General features: G+C 38.7%; 1 protein-coding gene across 1 annotated transcript; it reads right to left on the bottom strand.

Annotated features, from left to right (window-relative positions):
• Positions 1 to 1,420: 1,420 nt before the first annotated feature.
• kptn (kaptin (actin binding protein)) lies at positions 1,421 to 21,158 on the bottom strand. The gene is made up of 12 exons (XM_049591568.1): positions 20,657 to 21,158; positions 16,122 to 16,204; positions 15,934 to 16,018; positions 15,795 to 15,849; positions 14,557 to 14,635; positions 12,383 to 12,456; positions 11,664 to 11,770; positions 9,344 to 9,448; positions 9,110 to 9,173; positions 8,853 to 8,988; positions 3,313 to 3,486; positions 1,421 to 1,878 (listed from the first exon to the last, which is right to left on the bottom strand). The coding sequence occupies exons 1-12, from the start codon at positions 20,856 to 20,858 to the stop codon at positions 1,723 to 1,725; spliced, it is 1,320 nt and encodes a 439-aa protein (XP_049447525.1). The 5' UTR covers positions 20,859 to 21,158; the 3' UTR covers positions 1,421 to 1,722.
• Positions 21,159 to 25,252: the final 4,094 nt, after the last annotated feature.

Genomic DNA, 25,252 nt, shown 5'->3' on the forward strand with positions numbered 1-25,252 from the left:
ACTGCTTTTTCAGTCCACCAGATGGTGCTGCTGTTTTTTTTCTGGTGAGGTTAGTAGAGGTTTCAGTCAGCAGCATTTGGCAGGAAGTTCATCAAAACAAAGATGGAGGCACTACAGAAAGAAATCACAAATATGCCATTGGCATTTAAATCAAACGTTTGGACTTATTTTGGATTTTTTAACATGGAAGGAAAGGAGGACTTGGATATGGCACATGCGATTTGCAGGCAGTGTCCTACGAGAATAAAATACTCTGGGAATACTACGAACATAAGGGCTCACCTCACACTCCACCATCCAGAGATAGCGTTAGCCCCTGACAGCCAAGCTAACGCCAAACCCACTATGCTGACGAAGTCAACCAACACTTAACACACTTGGCTTGATAAAATTAACATCCAACCCTGAGAGAGCTCAGAAAATAAAACAGTCCATCAACCACTTCATGCGCAAAGATCTGTGTGTATACAGTGTTGCTGAAAACGAAGGCTGTTGTTACATGCTAAACATACTAGAACCCAGGTATGTGACTCTGTCCCGACGTTCTTTCACCAAGATGTTCTTTCTACAGAGAAGTGGAGCATAAAGTTGAAGAATCTGAGTACAGCAGGACAGGTGGCATTAACTCATGACGCCTGGACATCAAGGTCAGTGGATTCATAAGCGACTGTAACGGCACATTATCTCACAGAGAACTGGCGGCTGCTGTCTCACATTCTCCAAACTAGAGCAGTACATTAAAGTCACACCGGAACAAACATTGCAGACCTCCTACAGCACAAGAACGGGGGATTGTTGTAACAGACAACACTTCTAACATGAGAGTTGCCATTCAGTGAGCAGGATACCTACTTGTGAAGTGTTAGCCCTCATGCACTTAATCTGGTCTCGCAGAGGGCATTAAATCTGCCAACAGTTCAGTTTGTCAGGTGTATGCAGCATTTTTGATAGGTTTTATGATGTTGTTGGTTTGTCTGTCTGCATTGCATCACATTTTGCTGCAATAAAAATGACTAAAGTCACATGACCAGAATGAAAACTTTATCTTATGAGATAAAACTGATATTGACAAAGTTTTCCTATGGGGAAATAATCTGCAGTTGGAAAAAAGGTCATAAATCGCAAAAATATTGCAATATATTTTAATCACAATACTCAGCATATCGCAATATTGCAATAATATTGTATCGTGACCTAAGTATCGTGATAATATTGTATCGTGGGTCTTCTGGAGAATCCCACCCCCAATGAAAACTGAAGGAATTCTAGCTCGGATAAGTTTTAGCTGGTTGCAATCTGCAGTTCCCTACTAGACAATGCCAAGCCCCCTAAATCTTATACACTTCACTTTTAAGTTAAATAAAAAAGACAAAGAAAGAACACAGTAACAAAATGGGCAGTAAATACCCAACAACAAAAGTAGTGGGAGGGTTTCACTGAATGTGATTTATTATTTACAAATGACTGTACACTATCTACAGTACCTCATATCACAATGTGAGCTCTTCAGTCAGTTTCTTTTACAGTCACCTACATTCAGTATTTGACCAAAAAGCAGAGTGTTATTGTTTTGGGTGGCTAATGTGACATTTGATCTTTTAACTTGTGTGTAACTGTTCAGGAATACATGCCCCTGAGAAAATCTGTCAAGTTCCACCTGTAAATGAACCAAATGCCTCAGTCTGAACCATCAGGACTCACACATGGAAACAAAATACACAGTTAAGTTGATGGTGTACACTCCTCTTTCTTAGCTGGAGCATCTTTCTCCTCAGTGTCTTGAGCTTCAGTTGACTCCAGCTCAGAGCCAGCTGCCAGCGCTGACACCCTCAGGGCAAGCCGCTCAAGGACCAAATCAGCAGTACTGGTAAGAGTATGCTGAAAAGAGAAGGAACAAAATAACACGTCACATGATATATACAGCTTGTGAGACAGAACTTGTACAAGCTGAAGATCAGCACTGAGCTTTGCTTTACAAATGGCACAGTAGTTGTCTTATTGGGGTCTGTGATGAGCTGGTGTTGAATGCATAAACGTGACAAAGCTGAAAGGGTGCATCAAGTGCCATATTTATTGTTAGCCAACTTTAACTGCTCAGTAATGGCGAATGATGCTTCACAAGGCATCACATAATGACACATAAAATCATTTAACTGGAGAAAAGCAAAAGAAAAAGCATCTTGTTCAATGATTTGGTCATTATGTTTTTGTTACTATCCTTGTTATTTGTAGTAGTAGTAGTAGTAGTAGTATTAATAATAACAATAATAATAATTATAAGAAGAAGAAGAAGAATGACTTTATTAAGGACACAGAGAAAGGTCCATAGTGTACCACATAAAAACAGACAATCATCTATGTACAAAGACAGACAAGACAAGAAATACCCTACAATACATTATACAAGTTCATATAAAAAGCCAAAATTCAATAAACTGCACCCACAAACATACTGGAGTGCCAGTGGCCCCTCAGTCTTGATGAAAACCTGACTGAGCTCAGCTCAGGCTTGGCCAAGGCCTGGATGATACCATTTTCTGAGACAGAGAGCCTGCACGTATATTGATATAAGATTTCGTATTAAGGCAGGGCAGGAAACACACCAACATTTACAAACATTTGGATGGCACTACACCATCGCTGAAGTTTAAAAAGCAGTCTCATTCAATCATTATGAGCCACATTAAGTCTCTGCAAACTTCGACACTGTCTGTGGATATCTTTATCATCAAATAAATCATTGACAATGTAATGGCCGAGATATTTAATCTCATCACACACTTTAAGAGCAATATCAGACAAGAAGAATTCAGAAAATACTAATTTTCTGTATTCTTACTTCTAACAATCATAATGTTGCTCTTATTGTCATTATATCTGATGTCAAAATCAGCACCATAGATTATTAGATATTTGTGTTGCTTCTCTTCTTACTCTCAAGCTTATATGGATTTTATGTGAACATGGATAATGGATTGTTTTTGACAACTACAGGCCACCACAGACAAAAGGAACAGAGACAAAATAGGCAATGCGTCTGTAAAATCATTTCAGATCAATTCTGCTGCAGTTTCTTCTGGTGGCCAGTAGACGTCAGTAATTACTTGATGCATGAATTCACTTCTCTATTGGAAATATCTTTTTTTAGTTCAAGAGCGCGCTTTTGTGTTAACTTAGTAAGCAGATGACCTATCTGTTACTGCATGATGCAGAACAGTAAGATCAACAGCAGACAGGCACTGGCCCTGACAGAAAGCTACAGTGTCACCATTAGTAACATAGATCACTGTTAGACAGCTTTCTGCTCCATACCTGTAAGATATGCAGGCCCTTTAGTGTGAGGACAGCCAGCTCTCTCAAACCATCCCCAGTCAAGTCTAAGTAGATGACAGACAGCAAAGGACTCTTGAAGCTCCGCCTCCACTGCAGCTGAAACTGTCCATCTCGTCCTCTCCCTGCTGGCTGAAATTTGTAACACAGAAGTTCCTGTACAACAGAAAGGCAGATAACACCGTCATCATCAAGATCTTAACGCGGCAGTCACTCATTTTAATCAGATGCCTGAAAACGCAATGGCATTCTAGCACATTTGGTGCCTAGACAAGCCCCCCTCAAAAAACATGTTGTTTGCTACAGCTCAACAGTTGAACTACTGCACATTTATTACCAAAATGCAAACAAACAACTTGGCTAAAAATAAAAAATAAGATAAAAAATATGTGCTAATTTGCTTTGAGTAAAATATTGTACATGTGTTATGATTATCATATTAATTAATAATCAATTACAAGTTAACTTGTTCAGAAAAATAAACAATAAAATAATATATGACATAGTAAAATAATAATAACTTGTACAAATTAACTTTCTGATTGAACTAGGGATGCACCGATTTTGAAATTCTGGGCTGATACTGATACCAATGTTTAAAGAAACAATTTGGCTGATAGCCATGTTTTTATATAGGTGTTTCTTTTGTTTTTGTTGTTATTTATTCTTCTTTTGTGCCAGAGAAACACAGAAATCTACACTATAAAAAATAATTGAACAGTTTTAAAGTCATTCAGTCCCTCATTACACTACCTTTGAATGAGCATAAATTCAATTACACACATCTATGAAGCAACTTTTAACATAACCTTCTTTCACATGAAAAATATCTCCCAAAAATAAGCAAAAAGCCTTTTTATTATATATAATCATAATAATTTCCTCTCTGATATCGATTTTATATTGGTGTGAAAACATCAACACATTTCTCCTTCAAACAGTTGTATTTATCCCAAAAAGCTACATTTTACAAGATTACTTTGAATACATCATGCGAACATAATTTACCTTCACCTAATATTTATTTTTACTGAATAGAGCTTGAACGCTTCACAATGTAAATCAAAGCAACCTCCGTGAGCTGATCGTTCCAGCCATCGGCTGCTTAGAGGAAATGATATCTAGCTGTCCTCCTGCTGATTTCATATTCTGTCTCTCCATATACTCTCCTCTCAGTAGTGTATTGGTAGTTGAGTGAGCACCAAAGAGCTTGTATCGTTTTGACATGGTAACTAAACAACCTATTTCGGGGGTTAACGTGACGTCAGATAACTCGCCCATCTCTGTCAGAGAGCTGGGGTGGAGGGCCGGGGGGCGGCAGGAACCCAGAAAAACATGCTATGTATGTTTGTTGTTGTGGCCTTATGTAATACTTCAATTAATAGTAATAATAGTATTAGTAAAAAAAAAAAAAAATAGCCAAAGGTGCCCTTAGCATTCGCCTATACTGCCTATGCCACCGGCCAGCACTGCTGAAACGTGTCATGTTTTATTATATTCAATTGCTGTGAACCTTCTGTATGTCATTTTTACAAGTCCCATCAAAAGACCAAAACCAACTATGAATGTATACCACTAACAACTACTGTGTGTGTATCAAAGCCTGATGTATCTTCCTCCTCTGTGCCATAGAGCTCCAAAAGAGCTCCTGTCCAAAAACTGCTAAAAATACATCAGTGAGCCAGACTGTTGCACTGGGTAACATGTTCCTTCATTACACACATACCCTTTTTCCACTAGATTAGCTCTGCTTCTTAAACTGGTTCCATTCATGATTCCTGGAACCTTGGTGCTTCTAGTGTTAGATTCTAGTATTATTACTATTGTTCAGTTTTATTGTTGGGTTGTTGGGACATTGTACTCATCACTGTTGTTGTTATGGTTGTTGTTGTGTCAAACAAGTACATTGCTGTAAGAAAGAATTTCCCTTTGGAGATAATGAAAGTCAAATTCAATTCAAATTAAACCAGCCCATGTTTCCACCAGTTTTGTATGGAAGCGAATCGTGACTAATATTTAAATTAAAATGTATTTGCAGAAATGCTTTTTCATTTTAAGAATGTGGCTGCATTATTTGACTCATAAATAAAATTAATCATCAATCATCCTATTTGCATTTTAATTTTCTTCTTCAAGACTGCTCATTCTTTTACTTAATTAAAATGAAAAAGAAAAAGTCATTTGAGATTTAATTTTCAAAATATGCCCCAGCAAATAGATTCCAAAATTCAATATGAAATGTAAAATTTGAAAATTAAAATGCATTTACAGAAATGCTTTTTCATTTTAAGAATGTGGCTGCATTATTTCACTCATAAATAAAATGAATAATCAATCAACCTATTGCATTTGCATTTTCTTCTTCAAGACTGCACATTTTATGCCATAATCAAAAAGAAAACAAAGAGGACATTGCTATTTCATTTTCGTGGCCTGCCCTGCAAAATAGTGACCATAATTCAAAAATGATTTGGCAATCTGAGCGGCGCAGGAGAGTGACGTCAGGAGCCGCTCTTCTTCAGCTGACCATGGTGCTACCCATCTAATACAGTAGGGGGCGGTGTGCACATTTAATATATGGATGCATCACAGATCATGGCGCTCTCTGAGATTGTGCTTTCTAAACATCGGAATTTCCCAAAACTGAATAAATACCACACATAGCAACACAAAACTGCTTTGCTAGCTCAGTCATGTTGTAACTAAGATATCTGCTGGAAAAAATAATTTTTTCATGGACTGTTCATTGAGGATACGGAGTTATTACGTCCGCTGACTTGACAGTCATTTAAACTGGTAGCAGCTTATACTTGTACTTATAGCTTATACTTTGTAGACATCGTGATTTCCCAAAACTGAATAAATACCACACAGTCCAGCAACCTTTCCGGGGGAAACCCTGTGATATTGACACGTTAAATAATTTTCATACATACAAAGCTGCCTAATATAATTTAGATCTGCCCTGTAAAAGTGTGTGTATAGCGCACTGAATGAGTGTTAGGTGTGAAGAGGACCTTACAGGTGAGCGCATTGTGTTTTCTTATGACAAGCGGTAATATCATCTTCGCACCAAACACTCATTCAGTGCACTATACACACACTTTTACAGGGCAGATCTAAATTATATTAGCCTAAATATTTAAGATGATTACTTATGTATGCAATGATTTATTGATATTAAATATATATAGATAATATAGATAAACATACAGTCCAACAATTCCTTTGATCAATGGATATTTTTTTGCTTAACAATTTAATGCAGAACAGCAAGATGGCATGATGCAGTTTAATTTCTATCATGATCAAGATCATGCTGAAAGCTGAATTAATAGTAGTGTAAATATATCTATGAAACATATACAAGTTTAAAAGGGTCTTTGTCGACTGCAGATTGTTAGCTATGGCCGCCAGGCTTATTACACACTGATGGCAATAGGTACTCCATATCATAGTTAATCTTAGCTGTGCATAATTTATTAATTTCACGAGTAGATTCAATATTTGACAACCATATTGTATGGGTTAGAATCAAACCAAGGCAGTATGTATGAAAATTATTTAACGTGTCAATGTCACAGGGTTTCCTCCGGAAAAGTTGCTGGACTATTATTTAGTTTTGGGAAATCACAATGTCTACAAAGTATAAACTCAAGCTGAGTGTATCGGCAGTCCAACTACAAAAATGCCGAAGCCATTTTTAACTCATGTTGGTGTGCAAACACGAGGCCCTCCATGGTACGCTTTGAACACTTTATTGACTTACAAAAACGTTAAAAACACCTACAAAAAGCCGAGTGTAAAAAAGACTTAAAACGAGCTCGTGCAAAAGGACAAAAATACAACGATTATAACGAAAACCCATTCACTCGACACACACACAGACATGGTTGAAAAACTGTGTAGCCTCCCCTGATTCTCATTCCATAACACTGATCAACTGTGACTCCCCTATCTAACCTACATGTGACTGATCACCACCTACGCCCACAGCTGTGCAGGTACCCGTAGCAACCCTAGTGCCTACCAACACTGACACGGCACCTGCCACCAGTTTAAATGACTGTCAAGTCAGCGGACGTGTTAACTCCGTATCCTCAATGAACAGTCCATGAAAAAATTATTTTTTCCAGCAGATATCTTAGTTACAACATGACTGAGCTAGCAAAGCAGTTTTGTGTTGCTATGTGTGGTATTTATTCAGTTTTGGGAAATTCCGATGTTTAGAAAGCACAATCTCAGAGAGCGCCATGATCTGTGATGCATCCATATATTAAATGTGCACACCGCCCCCTACTGTATTAGATGGGTAGCACCATGGTCAGCTGAAGAAGAGCGGCTCCTGACGTCACTCTCCTGCGCCGCTCAGATTGCCAAATCATTTTCGAATTATGGTCACTATTTTGCAGGGCAGGCCACGAAAATGAAATAGCAATGTCTTCTTTGTTTTCTTTTTGATTATGGCATAAAATGTGCAGTCTTGAAGAAGAAAATGCAAATGCAATAGGTTGATTGATTATTCATTTTATTTATGAGTGAAATAATGCAGCCACATTCTTAAAATGAAAAAGCATTTCTGTAAATGCATTTTAATTTTCAAATTTTACATTTCAAATTGAATTTTGGAATCTATTTGCTGGGGCATATTTTGAAAATTAAATCTCAAATGACTTTTTCTTTTTCATTTTAATTAAGTAAAAGAATGAGCAGTCTTGAAGAAGAAAATTAAAATGCAAATAGGATGATTGATGATTAATTTTATTTATGAGTCAAATAATGCAGCCACATTCTTAAAATGAAAAAGCATTTCTGCAAATACATTTTAATTTAAATATTAGTCACGATTCGCTTCCATAGTTTTGAGTGGAACCATTGTAATCATGAATGTGTCATCAACTCAGGGTGTTGCACAAACCAGCAAACTTTTGTTCTGTTGGGACAGATTTGTACACTCTTTGAGAATTTGTCATTTGACTTTTCCATCCTCTCTTTCCAACCTGTTGAATATGACACGCCCACTGATGTTGTCGCAGTTCACAGTTCAGGTCAAGGAAAAACTGCAAATTTTTGGTTCCAGCTGAGAACCAACTTTTTCCAAACCAATTTATTTATAGTCTGATGTTCTGAACAGTTTAAAATAAGGTGCAGGAACTGGAAAATAACTGGTTCCATGTTGGAAGAAAACAGGTAACACTAGTTTATTTTGACTCAGTCCCATGAACACCGTCCTGCTACCCCAAACACTCACAAATGCACCAAATGTGGATTAATCCACCTCTGTAAACAGACCCCGACAAATTCACTATTTCCCCATTTGAGTAACATTTGAGTAAAATTTACAGTGTCCAGCTCTTTTAGGGAAATACTGAGCCTAAGTTACAGATAAGTTAAAAAGAAGGACGAAGGGATCATTGCCTTTGATCTTTTCATGGGATTTATTGGTAACAAATCTAGAATATGTCCAGCTTTGTCCTTTAAAGTGCTACTAATAAAGTCCACTAGTAAAGAGAAGCTCTGACCTGCCCATACGTTCCCAACAGCACCTCCTTCTGCCCGTCAAAATCCAGGTCAATTACCAGAGCACAAAGCACTGCATCCCACTGGTCACTCTCTGAGAGGCACACAGGGTGAGACAAGCCTTGCTCCTGGACATCTCTGAGAAAACACACACACACACACACACACACACACACACACACACACACACACATAACACAAAATGTGAAATGCACAAAACTGAGTGATCACTCCACTGATAAAGTTGTCAGATACTGACCTGTAGACAACTGCCATCTCTATAGTACTGGTTACCAGGAGGTTGTAGCCTTCTGTCTGCACACCTGAAGAAGAAAAGACAGAGAATCAAAATCTTTTTTTTTTTTTTTTAAACAGACTTATCCACAGTGACAGCCAGACAAGTTAAACTGTTTATCCAAAAGAGCAAACTGAAACAGAGACAGACAGGGACACAAGTCTGGAGATGTGAAAGTGAAACAGAGCAGTAACATACTTTTGTCTCCACTGGGCTGACTGAACTCAGTTTGGACTCTCAGAGGGAACAGCAGCACTGACGAGATTGGACTGTCAAACTGGAACCGCCAGCTCTGCAAAACCTCTGATTAAAAAAACAAAACAAAAACAGATAAATGATTTATCCTTAAAGCACACCTTGGCATGGACCTACAGTATTAATGATCTGTGTCTTGTAGTCAATTAATTCAGACCCAAGACAGAATTTATACACGATTTATATTTTGAAAACTACTTGTGCAGTTCAGAATTTACTTATTGGTATAAAATTTGTAAAGCCCCTGCAAACAGGTACACCCACACAGGTGACATATATGACTTGACTTTGACTGAAATCACTCCCTATTTATTTTACACTATTCTGACTGTCTACCTGTCTGAATTCTGAGCGTGAAATGTAGTCACAATGTAGTTATCTTTACAATTCCCACACTGAATGACACCAGGAGGTCTGGGCAACCCTCGAAGGATATACCTCTCCAGACCATCACTGACCCACCACCAAACCGGACATACTTGATGATGTTACAGGCAACGTAACATTCCCCACGCCGTCTCCAGACTCTTTCACGCCTGTCACGTACTCAGTGTGGGTTGTCTTGCTTTTGCCTCTCCATTGCACCTGTTGTCACTTTCATTTGCACCAAAGCAAGTGAAGTTGATTCACAATCACTTGTGCTTCCTACATGGACAGATTGATATCCCTGAAGTTTAACTAACTTGGTGTTACATTGTGACGATTAAGTGTTTCCTTCATTTTTTTTGAGCAGTGTATTTGTGGCAGTTCATTATCAAGCAAGAAACCAGATATGTCTATTTAGCTCCTTTTACAATAAATTAATCTATTACAGTAGTGTTAATATTGGGTTTCATTTACATGTAACTGTCAGTGATGGAGACTTTGCAGCCATTTTGCCAGAGGTTTGCAGACACACTTCGGTAGTGTTTTGACAAAGAGGGAGCTATGATAGCTGTCAAAAATTCCTGACATCTCAAACTTCATAAAATTAGAGGAAGAAGTAGGAGACAGAGCATTCTTTTCTAACTCAGCTGCTCCTAGTGACAGTGTGAGCCCATCAGAACACTGCATCCTGAAAATACAGGGCTACTCGTGGTTCCCAGAGTCTATAAAATGGCCCAAAATTCCCAGAATTCTTAGAGTCTCCAAAATGGGAGCCAGAGCCTTTCACTATCAGGTTCTTCTTCTGTGGACCCATGTTCCAGTTTTGGTCCAGTAGGCTGACATTGTCTCTACATTTAAGAGTAGACTTATGCAGGGTTCAGACTACACAACATTTTTGTCCATTCCGACAGTCACTATGTCAGATTAGGCAATGGTGGAGTCAAAATCTTGTCATGACTTGGCTGACAGACATGACAGACTACATGTTGGTCCACGACCAATCTTTCCTGGTCGTCTTTTATGACATGCGTGATGTCATCAGATTATTCTTGTCCTGTTTTTATCATTGTTACTATTATTATTACTTTGGTCACTATGGCTGTTCATGTCCCAGCCAAACTTTCATTGTAGTAATGAAAAGCATGCCACCAGATGGCAGGAGCTACATTCTAAGTACTGCATGAAAACTATGCAAGTCACTGAATCCTCCACAACAAGTTCCTGCAAATGTTTCACAATAAAAGCCTTTTTAGAAAATTAAAGGATTCTCTCAAAAGAAATGAAAAGGAGTTTTTAATTTTAAAAGAAAGTGCGTAGTTGGAAATGACGGTGCGATGCATTAAATGTTACAGGCCAAACAGGAGCGGATTAAAAATTAAAATGAAAAAATACTGAGGAAATGAGAAATAAAGGCCTGTGTCTGGAAATAAAGGCCCATTTCTAATGTAGTCTGTTTCAAATGAAACTGGTGCCCTTTGCAGTTGCGGTCAGTGAAAGCCAAGACACTATTTGTGAATTTTATTCCTTTATATCCTTCTCCATGATGAAGCAATAACGTTCTTTGCTTGCTTGATGCTAATGACTGTCATTGTACAGTCTGGATACATCAAACTTGATGTCATAAACAAGTTTATTAGATACATGTTGTACAGTGTAGCTTGCACTAAAATTATAGGATTGATAAAATCTCATAGCCTGTAGGAGGCTTTAGGTATAAGCACAATGGCCACATATATAAGGCAACATGGGAGTGTGGTCAAAAGGGCAGATATGTTCAGCATACATGGAGGAAGGAAGGCAGGACTTCACTGTATTCCTCAATCACACTTTGGGAAACAGTGTGAAAAGGAGTCACGTGTTTGATCTGAACCATGATTCTGCATTTGATCTCCCTCACCTGGTCCTGTCTGGCTGACCAGAGCCAGTCCAACACAGCCATTCTGACAGCCAAACGCTGAGAGTCGCCGGTCACCAGCTACACTCAACATATCCAACCATAGCACACTGCATGGAGGGAGGGAAGACACAGAGGGTTATGCATCATACATACATATAGCTCAGCTAATGACAAACAGTATTTGCTTTTTGCGATAGGACAGTTGTGGAACATCAATTGTTTTGCCTTCAGCTTACAGGTATGCTGGTGATGTTTGACTTCATTCTCTATATATTGTCTCATTGCCTTACTGTGAGCACTGTTGACTGATTTCTGATCAGTTGGATTTTATATTGTCTGTTGTCTGTTCTCTTTTTTAACCTTTAGTTTTAAATTTGCAATGACACTTCAGACTGTCTTCAGATATTTTTGCTACTTTTTTGGGCTTTCTGTATTTTAGTAGTCCTTTGTAAATCAGATCTGAGTGGTTTTAACTTTGACATTCTTGTATCTACCAGATAGATCCACTGGCTGAGCATAACTAGGATATTCTTTTGACACAAGCTTTGTGAATAAAGTAAATTAAATTATACAGGAAAATCATGAAGCTGATGAACCCACAAAAACATAAAGTGACTTACAAGTTGCTGATGGTCTCAATCATCCAATCCCTTACCTGACCCCACACATTCAAACATAACTGATTCATAGCTAACAGTCCAAAGGGACCTCAGACTAACTTGCTGGGCAGTTGTTGTAGTTCAGGGAAGAGTCTCTCCACTGGCTGCTCTTCAAACTGGTGGAGGGAGGCGTTCTGTCGGAAACAGGAGAGTCACGATGAATGATGCTCTGATGTTAATGTTGCATGATGGATTGAAGTGAACGTCTCCTACAGATATGCAAAACTCATTACCATCTTGTTTCATCTCTTCTGCTACGAAAAAAAAATCCCTCCTGTATCTTTCATCCTGTTTAATCCACAAGTCCTCTCTTTGACAGAACAATGAATCTTGTTGTTGATTCCAGGGTCAAGGATGAACCTTCAAACTAAATTTTTAAGTAGATGAGGAGAGCTTAAAGTGAACATCTATTTCTACAACAGCTGGGGAACTCTACTGAGGAAGATCACGTGATGTGATTCTAAGCTAAGATTGTTTTGACAAATGAATCTTGGGTGTGTGTGTGTGTGTGTGTGTCTGTGTGTGTCTGTGTGTGTGTTTATATGTGGGGGTGGGAGGGGCGGGTTTTCAATATGTATGTAGTATTTTTGTTTGTTTTTATTCTGTGAAGCACTTTGTGCTGCATTTTTAATGTAGGAAAAGTGCTATACGATAGATAGATAGATAGATAGATAGATAGATAGATAGATAGATAGATAGATAGATAGATAGATAGGCCATGACTTTTTTTATGCATGGGAACGAGATCATTTAAGTTCCAGATGGCTGTCAGTATAGAGTGATGCTGTTTATTATATAGTGTGAAAGGTAATTATACTTGCTGAAATACTTTAAACAGAGCTCTGCTCACGTCATTAGAGACATAAGAGTGACATCAAAAGTTTGAAAAAGAAAAAAAGGTACACACATACATATATATAACCTCTACATGGTGCATACCACCGTCAGATAGAGGAAGTGGCTGATATCAAGAAAACCTACCAGTGCCTGGAGAATGCTGGACAGACAGACAGCACAGAGGCACTAACCATCGCAGCACAAGAACAGGTCCTAAGCACAAGGGCCATAGAGGCCAGGGTCTACCACAGCAGATCAGACCCAAGGTGCAGGCTGTGCATAGATGCCCCTGAGGCGGTCCAGCACATAGTGGCAGGCTGGGATAGTGTACAGGAACATCTGTATCCAGTATGGACTCAAAGTACCCAAATCCCGATGGGACACACCACCAAAGGTGGTTGAGAACAACAGGGCTAAGATCCTGTTTGACTTCAGATTCCAGACTGACAAACATCTGCTGGCTAACCAACCGGGCATAGTGATGGTTGACAAAACCAGAAGAGGACAGTGGTAGTAGATTTGGCGATACCAGCCGACAGCAACATCAGAAACAAGGAACACAAAAAGGTGGAGAAGTATCAAGGGTTGAAAGAACAGCTGGAAAAGATGTGGAAGGTTGAAGTGGTCCCCGTGACAGTAGGAGCACTCGGGGTAGTCACCCCCAAACTGGCAAAGTGGCTCCAGCAGATTCCAGGAACAACATCTGAAGCCTCAATCCAGAAGTGTGCAGTCCTAGGAACAGCTAAGCTACTGTGCAGAACCCTCAAACTCCCAGGCCTCTGGTAGAGGACCTGAGCTTGAGGATGACACAGACAACACCCTAAGAGGGTGAGAGGGTGATTTTCTTTTCATACATATAGAGTATATACATATATATATATACACATATCTGAGTGACCTGGCCTAGATGGGATGGCAGCATAAACATTGTTACAACAATAAACACAAGCAGAGAAGCACAACTGTCACACACCATAAATGAGCAAGTACAGCATCCACTTAAAATGCAATACAAAAACAGTTAAATACATGAAATGTACAATTTTCTTAAATGATTTCAGTGATAATTTGAGAAGCAGTCTGATTCTAATGCATGAAGAAAGTCATGGCCATGGAATAGGATCTTGTTTCCATAAATTATTAATCAATTGGCCGCACAATGTTTCTTTTTGCAAATGTTACCAAGCGGGCTCCATAATAACACTCACATTAACACATATGTATTCAAATTTATACATTCATACATAAATACATAATGAGGATGAAAGGATTAAATCTATATTTTCAAGTTTTGATTAAAGTCTTTTCTCTCTCTCTCTCTCTCTCACACACACACACACACACACACACACACACACACACACACACACACAGTTTCACCCAATCCCTGGTCTGACCTCCTTGTATAGGTGGATCTTCTGGTCATGACCACTGAGCAAGAACACTGTCTCTCTGCCTCCATCGTCACACTGCACTCTGACAGAGAGAGAACAGGCTGCTTTTAGACAATTACATCCACATACACTCACACTGTCATGTTTACTGTCTGCACAGAAGCTGCTGACTGACAACATGATGATCATAAGGACACTGAAACACATTAATGAACTCCAGGAGATAACAGATTCGGAGCAGCATGCTGAATGAGATAGGTTAAATGATTCTTTTACTCTCATAATTCAATTAAGTTATGTTTTAGGAGGGTAAAAATTAAAGACATACTATGCAGGATCTTCCAAAAAAAAAAAAAAAAAAAAAACAGACTCATACAGAAGTATACCCTCTCAGTATTCACTTATGACCCACTCTTTGTGTGATGATGTATTTTTCCGCCTGGATTTTCTTATTTTCCTCTTGTTTTGTGTGTTTAGGACCACAGACTGTAAAATAATGGACGTAGCTACGGTGACGTCAACCATTGGTTTGTGGACTATTAAAGCCTCAAGTTTAGCATTTCGGTTGTCACCATCTTGGTGGTTTGAAGCTGGCGCTGTAGAGGAGCTTCTGGCTTCGTCACTTCAGGCCTACGCTGGCGCTGTAGAGGAGCGAGGGGTTGATCTGACTGACAAGTGTAGGACACTATCAGCAGACAGCCTGTCACTCAAAGCAACCCCGCCCTTGATAGAATATAAACAGATGCCCCCCCCCCTTCCCCCCGCCACACACACACACACACACACACACACACACACACACACACACACACACACACACACACACACAGTCATCTAAAAGTGAAGTCAGAACACCTCGATTGCCCCTGGTGGCTGGCTGCAGTACAGGTCATAAAGCCTGCCCTTCATGTTAGCGACATTACTGTGCCTTGTTGCACAAGACAGTGACTGTGGTATTTTGTCCATACTGGCATGATGTAGTGGTGTTCTCACAACTGATTGGTCAGGAGATGTGTTTTTTTTTCATATGCTTTGATCTGTAATCTTGAACACAACCTGCTCCTTGCTGGTTTGTCCTGCAGCAGTCGTCACCATGCTAACTGTAGCATGAACTTGAACTATCTTTGTGAAACCAAAAGGCCAGGGTGAATTCCAAAGTTAGCTGCTAAATGCCTCTCTGCATTTAGCTTGTACTGCTCATTGGTTCAAAGTGAATCATAGCTGTGCAGCAGCAAACTTACTCTGTGTGGTAGAGCTGGAAGGGCGTGAACTGCAACTCCAGATTCAGGCAACTCTCTGTTCAAAGACATACACTAAGATCAGCATGTGAAACATCTGTTAGAGTGTGCAATGTACACTTAAAGAAAGCGCTTCACTCACGTGCAATAGACTCTAGGTTGAACTCAGAACCAGGCTCATAGTCACAGTAGATATTCAGGAACGGTGTGGCTTTGTCACCAGAGTCCTGCAGGAGTTCAGCCATAATCAACAAGGCTTCTATAATTACAGAAGCATTATAGTAAAGTATATACATGCTATGAGTTGTCAGCTTCAATACATGCAAATACCTTTACGAATGTGATGCCCACCACCAGGCCTCTTTTGGGTGGAGACTTGTTGAAGGCATCAATTGATACGATCTCTGCATCAACTAGGCAAAGAAGACAGAATCAAATCTTTGCAGCATCAACCAACAACTGACATGTATGGAAGACATCACTGTTGCAACTTTAAAGGGATAGTTCAGATTTTTTGGCGGTAGGCACCAGGCACCCTCACAGTTTGGAGAAGCAGGCTGGAGGCTGACACAAAAACTAAGTAATGCACTGCTGTGGGTGGGGGTCAGCAACAAAACATATTTTAGCCTCCTGAATAAAGGTCCACCTAAACGATCTATATCAGTTTAAGTGTATGCTACATTAATAGTATTGTCACTGCTTTAACTTTCTGTCAGGGAGCCCATTCTGATGGGGAGGCCGTTAACAGCTTCAGTTCCCCATATGCTCTTGCCATAGCCACCAGACACTCCACTGACAAAAAAATTGTAGTTTTAGCTCGCTGAACACAGGAGTTGCTGGACTGCTGCTGCTTTGATCAGTTAGTTTGTGTTATTGTGTGACTTTGGTGAATCTGAAAACTAACCCCTTTAAACACCAAAGTCACACAGTACCACAAACAAACTAACTTCAAGGCAGTGGTAGACCAGCAGCTCCTGTGATCAGTAATGTTAAATCAATGTTTTTCTCAATGGAGTCTGACTTTGAACAAAGTGATCCAACTGCTTCATTTTCCCGTTGGAAATGACTGTCTGATATTAAGATAAAATAGTGACAATACTCTCACTATAGTGTACACTTAAAGTGATATTGATTTTTTTAGGTGGGACTTTTTTACACGGCTAAAATATGTTTTGTTGCTGACCCCTCCACGGCAGTACACTTCTGAGCATCCGTGTTGGACTCCAGCCTGCTTCTCCAAAGTGGGGGTGTGTCGAATGACATCTGTATGTGATATACTGTCTATGTATAAGTACCTCATATAACCCCACTTAAAAAAAATCTGAACTGCCCTTTTAAAGGCTGCATTACTCTGAGTTACAGTAATTACTATAAATTATACTTCAAACTGTGATTGGGCCATGGCTTGTCAGTTCAGTCAGATTATTATTATTATTATTATTATTATTATCTTTCCTATCACCACCCCATTAGAAGACTCTTAAAGAAAGATAACTGCTGAAAAAAATGTTTAAAAGTAAAATAAATGTTGCGTTGAATTTGTATGTAATTTTGTGTGTAACTTTGTGTGTAATTCACAGTTTCATTAATCATAACTGAATTCAAATAAACTTACCATCCCAGTACCTGACTACAGTTGAGTTGAGTGCATATAACGTCTTTGTCCTTTTAACTGACAAGTGGTTACTGCAGTTGTGATGAGGCTTAATCTGTTACAGCTACAGCTACCATGCAGTACAGGTCTTGCCTTATATCTAATTCATGATAAAAAATTGGCTACTCGTGTACATCCACTTTTCATAATGTGGAATATTTTTATCTTAGCGTGCCACAGTTAAGGTTAGAAAGGAGGAGCTCAGGACAGGAGCTGTCACTGTTCAGCACATCTGGAAAAAGACATGCAAACATAAGTAAATGGATAACAATACTGCGCCCCACTGAGGCATGAACAGAGTCACATGAATACAGGTTGTGATGGATGAGCTGGTTTGGAGTAATTTGTTGGTTTATAGGTTGTATGGTGATTTGACCAGATTCTTCTTCTCCCTGACAACATTGACAAGACAGAGCTACTAGCTCACACATTCAACCTGTCAAAAGTGTACTGGAGCAAAAACTACAATAATTCCCGCTGAAATGTACCACTGATACCATTTTTTCTTCCTGTATCCAAGTCCAAAACCTGATCTCACATTTGGTATAATGTAGACACCAATCTCATATTGGCCGATACTGAGTACCAATCTGACACCATTAGGTTAAAAAATAAATAAATTAACAGCTGTATACCACTAACATGGATGTGAAATGATTGCTGTCACTTTTGCATGCCATGGCTCAAATTAAACCCTTTGTAAAACAGGAACAAATACATACAGAGAATGAATGCCATAGAAATTGCTGACATTTTGCTAACAGCTAATGTTACACTATTCACTGGAAATCAATTTTTTGTTGCTCTAAAACAGAAGTTGCCAGTGGCTACACAACTTGACTTGCTGTGTAGGTTCCTGTTTCACAGTGGTGAAGAAGAACTGTTTTCCAGGAAAATGCTGTTTTATCCAGGTGTAAAATTACTTTGAGGTTTACTAATAAATTACATCATTTCATAGACTCATGTACTCACCAATACCTAAACCAGCATTTTAGGCTGTATCAAAGGCATTTCTGATACTGGTATCAGAGGAACTCTAGTGAAATGTGGAGGCAAAGTATAAAGTAGCATCAAATGGAAATACTGAAGTGAAAGCCTCAAATTCATACTAAAGTACAGTGCTTGACTGAACATCAGACACAGTACAGACCCCAATGCACTACCTCCACTTAAATACCCTGATATTGTAGACTATCTCGTTTTTGGACTGAGTGCATGCATTTTGCTAATAGAAGTAGCACACAGCATGACATACCTTTACATTCTGTATTTGGCATGGCTGGCAGTCTTGCTGCATTATATTTCATTAACTGACTTAAGTTTGGGTTTTCCTTGAAAGAAATAAATTTCCATAGATACAGAAAAGGCACAAATTGGAGCATCAACATTAATCAGAATGTAGGGGGAAAAAAAGGGTATGATCAAAATTTCCTAGGGAGGACCCCCACACCCCCTGCTTCACCTGTTCAGATCCCTGTCTATTCCAATGAACACAACTTATCTAGGGTGTCTAGATCTATGGTTATTGTCATCTAACTCCACCCAAGTTCACAGACTTATTTAATGGGATGTCTATAAGCCAATCACAGTGTTCCACATCATTTAAAGTGGACTGCAGTAGAGCCACACCATCTTTTTCAACAAGCATGGCCAATCGTGAGGCAAGGAGGAAGCACAAGGCACATCTCAGTCTATTACTCATATTACTCAAGTATATCATTTGTGTTTACGCTGTTCTTTAATAAAACATGAAATGTTTTAGTACTTATACACGCCAAAATATCATATCAAATATTTATAGATTTCACCACCACAACAAGGGTGTGAAGCCATGTTCAGCATGATAATGTTCTCCAGTCTCATTTAGCCACTTGTTAGCATCTTTCTTTTTTATGACTGGTGTATTTACTGGCATATTTTATGTCACAGAACAAAAAGTGAAAGTCTCTTAAACTTGACTGTTAACCATAGACCTAATTTCAGACATCCAACCAAATACCCATCAGAAATACCCAGTGAAGGAAAGGAAACCAGGTGTGCTAAAATGCTAACTCATTTCTACGTTTTAGGACTCATTCCTCCGCCACTCTATTGGAGTGGATGTTGTTACCAGAAGATGAACGGAGGAAATACTGTTAAAACAGGGAAAAACTGGCCCGATGAGATTTTCAAACTATACAATCACCATATATCAGCATATCAGCATCTTATTGATTATGTACACAAAATATTCATCTCAGCAGGTCTACTAAATTCTGTTTACTTCAGATTAAGGATTTTTGAGGAGTGATAACTAGGGTTGCAATGGTATGAGACTTTCTCGGTACAGTAACCAACTCCTAAAATTCTGGTTTCGCAATATCAAAGTATTACAGAATTCTTCTTATTGTCAACAGAATGACCCTTAAAGGAATAAAAATGGAGGGGGGTTATATTTTATTCCTGTAATACAAACCTAAAACCATTTCTTTAATGGAAGTATGTGCAAAGTGTCCACTTTGAAAGAGATTCTCCGCCCGGTTGCATTTCTTTCCAATATTGTGAATAGGCAAATGCACATGGTATGATAACCATCAACTTTTATATCACTATATATATTGAAACCAGTAAATCACTGCAACTCTAGTGATGCCAAATACAAAATATCTTGTGCAATGTGTTTTAAAGCATCACTGTATTCTTTGATATGAGTTAACCGTCCATGGAAATTTTTGTTTTGTTTTTTTTTTAGAGGAAAGGTCTGTTATCATTTTTACTATGAGGTGGTTTCCGCATTAAGATTCTTCGTCCACTGGAATGGACAGAAACAATTAACACCAAGTAAAGTATCCTGATAAAAACTTTTTTGTTAATGATTAGTGAATGCATTTAGAGTAGAAATTCCACTCCCACCCACATAATGCTGAAGCAAAACCTCCGCCATAAGAGTGCATGGGTCTTGAAATAAATATTTAAGTAAGTCAAAGATATGCTATTGTATGTGACTCTTTTTCTTTTCTTTCTTTCTTTTTTAATAATTATGAAGGGCGCCTTTATTTCGCTTGAGCTCTTGCCCCCAAGATGTCTGTGCACGGCGCTGAGGATCGTACGTGCTTAGAAGGTTAACGTAATGAAGTTTATAGCCAACTTCTCCTTATCTTATTTCGGTATTTGTTTGGACCTTATGAGGACTTCCGTGTTCTTTCTGTATTCAGAGTTTTCCGGCAAGTACCTGGGATGTAGGTAAACTGAACCTCCTTAGCCACAGGTCTGATTTTATGCTGCAGCTCCTGGTATCTGAAACACACCACCTTCCCTTTGAGAGTGGCCGCCAGCAGCTCCTGCTCCCCGGCCTGACACAGCCCGTAAATGTTACTCTGCGACGGGAAGCGGCTGAAACTGTCCTCCACGAAGGGATAAGACTCCCGAAGCATCTTGCACTCTCCAGCTGAGCTCACTAAATGGATCAGAAATGTCGAGTATTAACACTGCTGATGTTGGTTGGCTGCTCTCTTCTCCAACTCCATTCAAGTTACATTTAAATTAGTTCAGATGATAAAAAAAAAATGAATTTTCCGGTTATTCATTTCAAAATAAAGCTAACTCTACCGACACACAGCTAACTAAAATTAAACGCTCCTTTTTAAAAATCATTTTGTAGGGAGAAACTCAGCGTCTACGGTACATTTCTGCCGGAATATCTTTAGTGTCATGGAGCAAAACATCCGGGCTACGAGGAGGTGCGTTCAGGTTTATCGGATATATAGCTTTTCGTGCTCAGAAAGGCTCCAGCCAAGCTAAAACACAAGGCTTTTCCCGACAAATTCAAAGCAATAACTCTCTCATTTCATCAAGTTGGTTTTATCTTTCTTTAGCTGCAAGTTTTTTTCCCTAAATTTTCTTTTGGTTTTGCTTGTGTCCTTATTCTGTGGCTGAAACGTAGCTTCGTGCTGACTGTTTTTAAATATACAGTCATCCACCCTGTTACAGAGTAAAAGTAGTTGGTAACTGGTTTAAAGGTAGAACAATTTAAATTCCTGACATTACACAACCATGGAGTTCTGACCTGTGTGGATCACGCAGCCATCCGAGGCACCCGGAAAGGCAGCATGGCTTCTCTACTTCATTGTGTAAATTGATGACAGATTCGACTCATCACGTTGATAATCCTGCCATCTACCGGTAGGTACATGTCTGTCTGTTACATCCCAAATCAAAGCACTGATTTTTTCCCCCCTCCTTAGCTGATGCTGTTACCAGTAACATGTTACTGATGTCTGAGTGCATTTACGCAAGTACTTGAGTAGTTATGATGAGTTCTTTGTATGTACTTTAGTATACTTCCATTTTCTGCTACTTCATACCATTATTCCACCACAACTGAGAGGGAAATATTGTATGTTTTACTCCACTACATTTACGTGAAAACTGTAGTTACTTTGCAGATTCAGATTAAATATACGAAACATAATCAACAAATTATTTGTGTTTTAAAGGTCCCCCACTCTCTGTAACAATCTCCCTAAGGAGATCAGACTGACAAGTTTCTTATCCTCTTTTACATCCCTCTTAAAAACACATTTATATTAATGTGCTTTCACAGCGTTCATGGCCTGAACTCTTTTATCTGTAAATCCATTGTTAAAACCTGTTAATATACAAAGGCATTATCTTGACATCTACTTTACTGATTGTTTTATTTATTTCATTTTGTTTTATTTTTAATTATTTTACTCTGTCATATGTGTAAATCCTGTCACATGTCGTATAGCTTTTAATTTTTTTTTAATTTATGTTATAGTTGTATTATATTATCAGTTCTTTTGAAACCCCGCCCATAACTCCCACCCAGGGACCGACAGGACTAAAGACACATATTACTCACAGAGGTTCAACAGGTACATAAAAAAACATGAGAGATTCAACAGTACACATTATAATCAAATCACAGTTGGATACACAAGGATCTTCACTGACAGCACTATATGCTTATTATATTTTGGGATACACAGTGAGGAAACGTAATTCAAAATCAAAACAGAAAGTGCTATGGGAATCCTTACTAACATGAGATCTGTTGATGCAGTAGCTACATCATTCCAGAATTAGGCAACAGGTGAACAATTCCAAATCATGTGGATAAATGTACCCACAGTTCCCAAGAAGCACAGGGTGCATGAGGTGCCATTGATCACTTTAATGTGATTTAGTTTGCAAGCAGTCAAATAGGTTCTATGTCCAAAATTAAAATTAATTTTTGGGGTTACGGTAGGACAAATTAATACTTGTCCATACCATGGCCTGGTCTAGTTCTGGTCCATCCCTTCTCCAGAGTCTATTCAATGGAAGTGTTTCATGTGGCGCTACGATTACTTTTTGGTATAATGTAGACACCAAACTTTCTGATATTCTTTTTGTTGTAATTAACTCATGAAGTGGCTGAGTAGGTAAGGGATGATGCCAAGGGACCCATGCGCCTTGAGAGCTGCCCTCAGCTGTGAATAGAAATAAAGTGTAGCCATTCTTAAAATTATTATCATTATTATTATTGAAAGTAGTAGTAGTAGTAAACACAAGACTTAAGTGATACCTTTGTAAAATTCACAAGTCTAACACCTACCAACATATAATACCCTCACCAGCTGCAAACTTAAATATATGTACATATTAATGTATCAATAATGATAAATAATTATATTATACGCATTAGTATGAATGTGCCATTCTGCATAATGAGTAGCCTACTTTTACTTTTAGCACTTAAGGTATACTGTATTGATGCTAACTTTTGTACTTTTACCATAGTAATTTTTTGAATGCTGGGTTTTTACTTGTGACAGTGACAGTATTTCTACTCTGTGGTATTGCTACTTGTATTTGAGTTAAAGATCTGAGTGCTCCTTCCACCACTGGCCGATGATCTCCTCTGATTTGGAGGGTGCACCACTCTCAGCTCACAAACAGTCATCTTTCGTGTATTTTATTATTAACATTTATGAACCAAATAACCATTGTGCTACTTCAAACCATTGAGACCCTGGTATCTACTGTGATGAAAAGGAATGACTTACTCTACAGATACCACAGCAAATCTTTCACATGCACCATACACCAAACACCATAATTCTTTGAAACTAAAAAACTACTAAAATACTAAAATAATATGTATTGAAATGAATGCAAACATGCAACTCTATGTATAAGAATCAATATAAACTTACTAAACCATAGTTGTTATAGAAGGCCTTACATCTGCAACCCAGTCAGTTACATTCAAGAATAATGTTGTCCACCAGATGTCAGTGAAAATTCACTCATCAAGTCATTGACAGCCGCACAGTTTTATTTTACTTTCTGATATCACTACTTTCTTCTTATCTGGGCTTTTACTTACCCAGTTTAAAATAATTCAATAAGAAAAAAAATACTGTCACAGGAGGTTTTGATAAAGCTTGTGCTCCAAGGCCAACCATGGAATGAGTGTTGCCTGGTCTCAACCTAAACTTGATGTAATGCACACCTCACCAGCCAGTGCCATTTTCTGCACTGCTACAGTGAAAACTGTTGTTTCATCCCAGGACTCTAACATCCTCATGTTCACCAGAGACATAGTGATTCAGTAAGAATTCACTAAAACAGAAAGATTGTGTAATAATTAGCAATGACGAAACATCTCAATTACAGTAATTTGAGGTGCTAAAGGGGTACACATGAACCCAAAAGGGCTTCCTTTCCAACTCAGAAGCCACACCTCAGATCTCTGAAAAAAGTCATCAGATTCTGTTTTATCAAAAAAAAAAAGTTTGATTAGTTAGATTAATTAGAAATTGAAGAGCTCAGTTGTAATTTTCATTTCATTAAAAACTTCTAAATTTTACCAAAAAAATCTGGCAATAGGACCAATACGTTATTTCTTGTTATATATTTCACTGGGCCATCAGTCAGAGGACAAATGAGCCTTTTTACAATAACACCTGATGTCAAACACTCTGTCTACAGTCTTTTAATCATCAAACAATTTTGCAGCTCTCGCCATCTGCTAACATTCTCTGAGCTCTGAGGTGATTACAACTTATACCATGGTGTGTGGAGGAAGAAGGTAGACCAAGAACCTAATAAAGACAATTAATATTTGATGCTGCTTCTGTTTTTGTACCAGCACACAGGGGTGTAGCCCCCAAATTCTGGGCCTGCTGCATAAGCAGTGCCTCTGGGCCCCCCACCTTTTCTCCATGTCCCTCTCATGCACCTTTTGATTTTTTTTTTATTTTTCACAAAGTCAGTTTGCTTTCATTCCCTTTCCTTTTGTCATTTCATTGATTTTTTATATTTTTTATTTTTAGATTTATTGGGAAAAAACATGACAGTTTACATTAGCGCTCCAGCAGCAGCAGTCACTCACTTGGCTCTAGCTGCATTTATGGTGCGTTCCATTTGTTCTGAGAAGGCAGAATGTTTGAGTTTTGTCTTCAAAAAAAAAGGATTTACTATATTATTGCCACAACATGGAGAATTTCTGACATACTTTTGATTTTAGGTTTTAAATAATACACAGATTTTCTCCCTACACAGTAATAACAGCAGTTGCACTATCAACACTGTAGGCTTAATAACCCATTCATCAGCTCAGTGGTTGTTGCTGGTGTGTGTTGCTGTGGAGAAGCAGACGGACGTTCGGCCCTGCGAGCTGCTGCTCCATATTGTGACAGTTCAGAGGTGGCAGTGTGCTACCCCCCCCTTCCCCGCCCCCTTCCTAATACCACCTGCTAATCCATCTGCAGGATTACTGTCCACTGTAATCACTTATCCTCCACACTGACACACCTTA

The sequence above is a fragment of the Epinephelus fuscoguttatus genome, linkage group LG12, assembly GCF_011397635.1.
Source record: "Epinephelus fuscoguttatus linkage group LG12, E.fuscoguttatus.final_Chr_v1".
NCBI lineage: Eukaryota > Metazoa > Chordata > Actinopteri > Perciformes > Serranidae > Epinephelus > Epinephelus fuscoguttatus.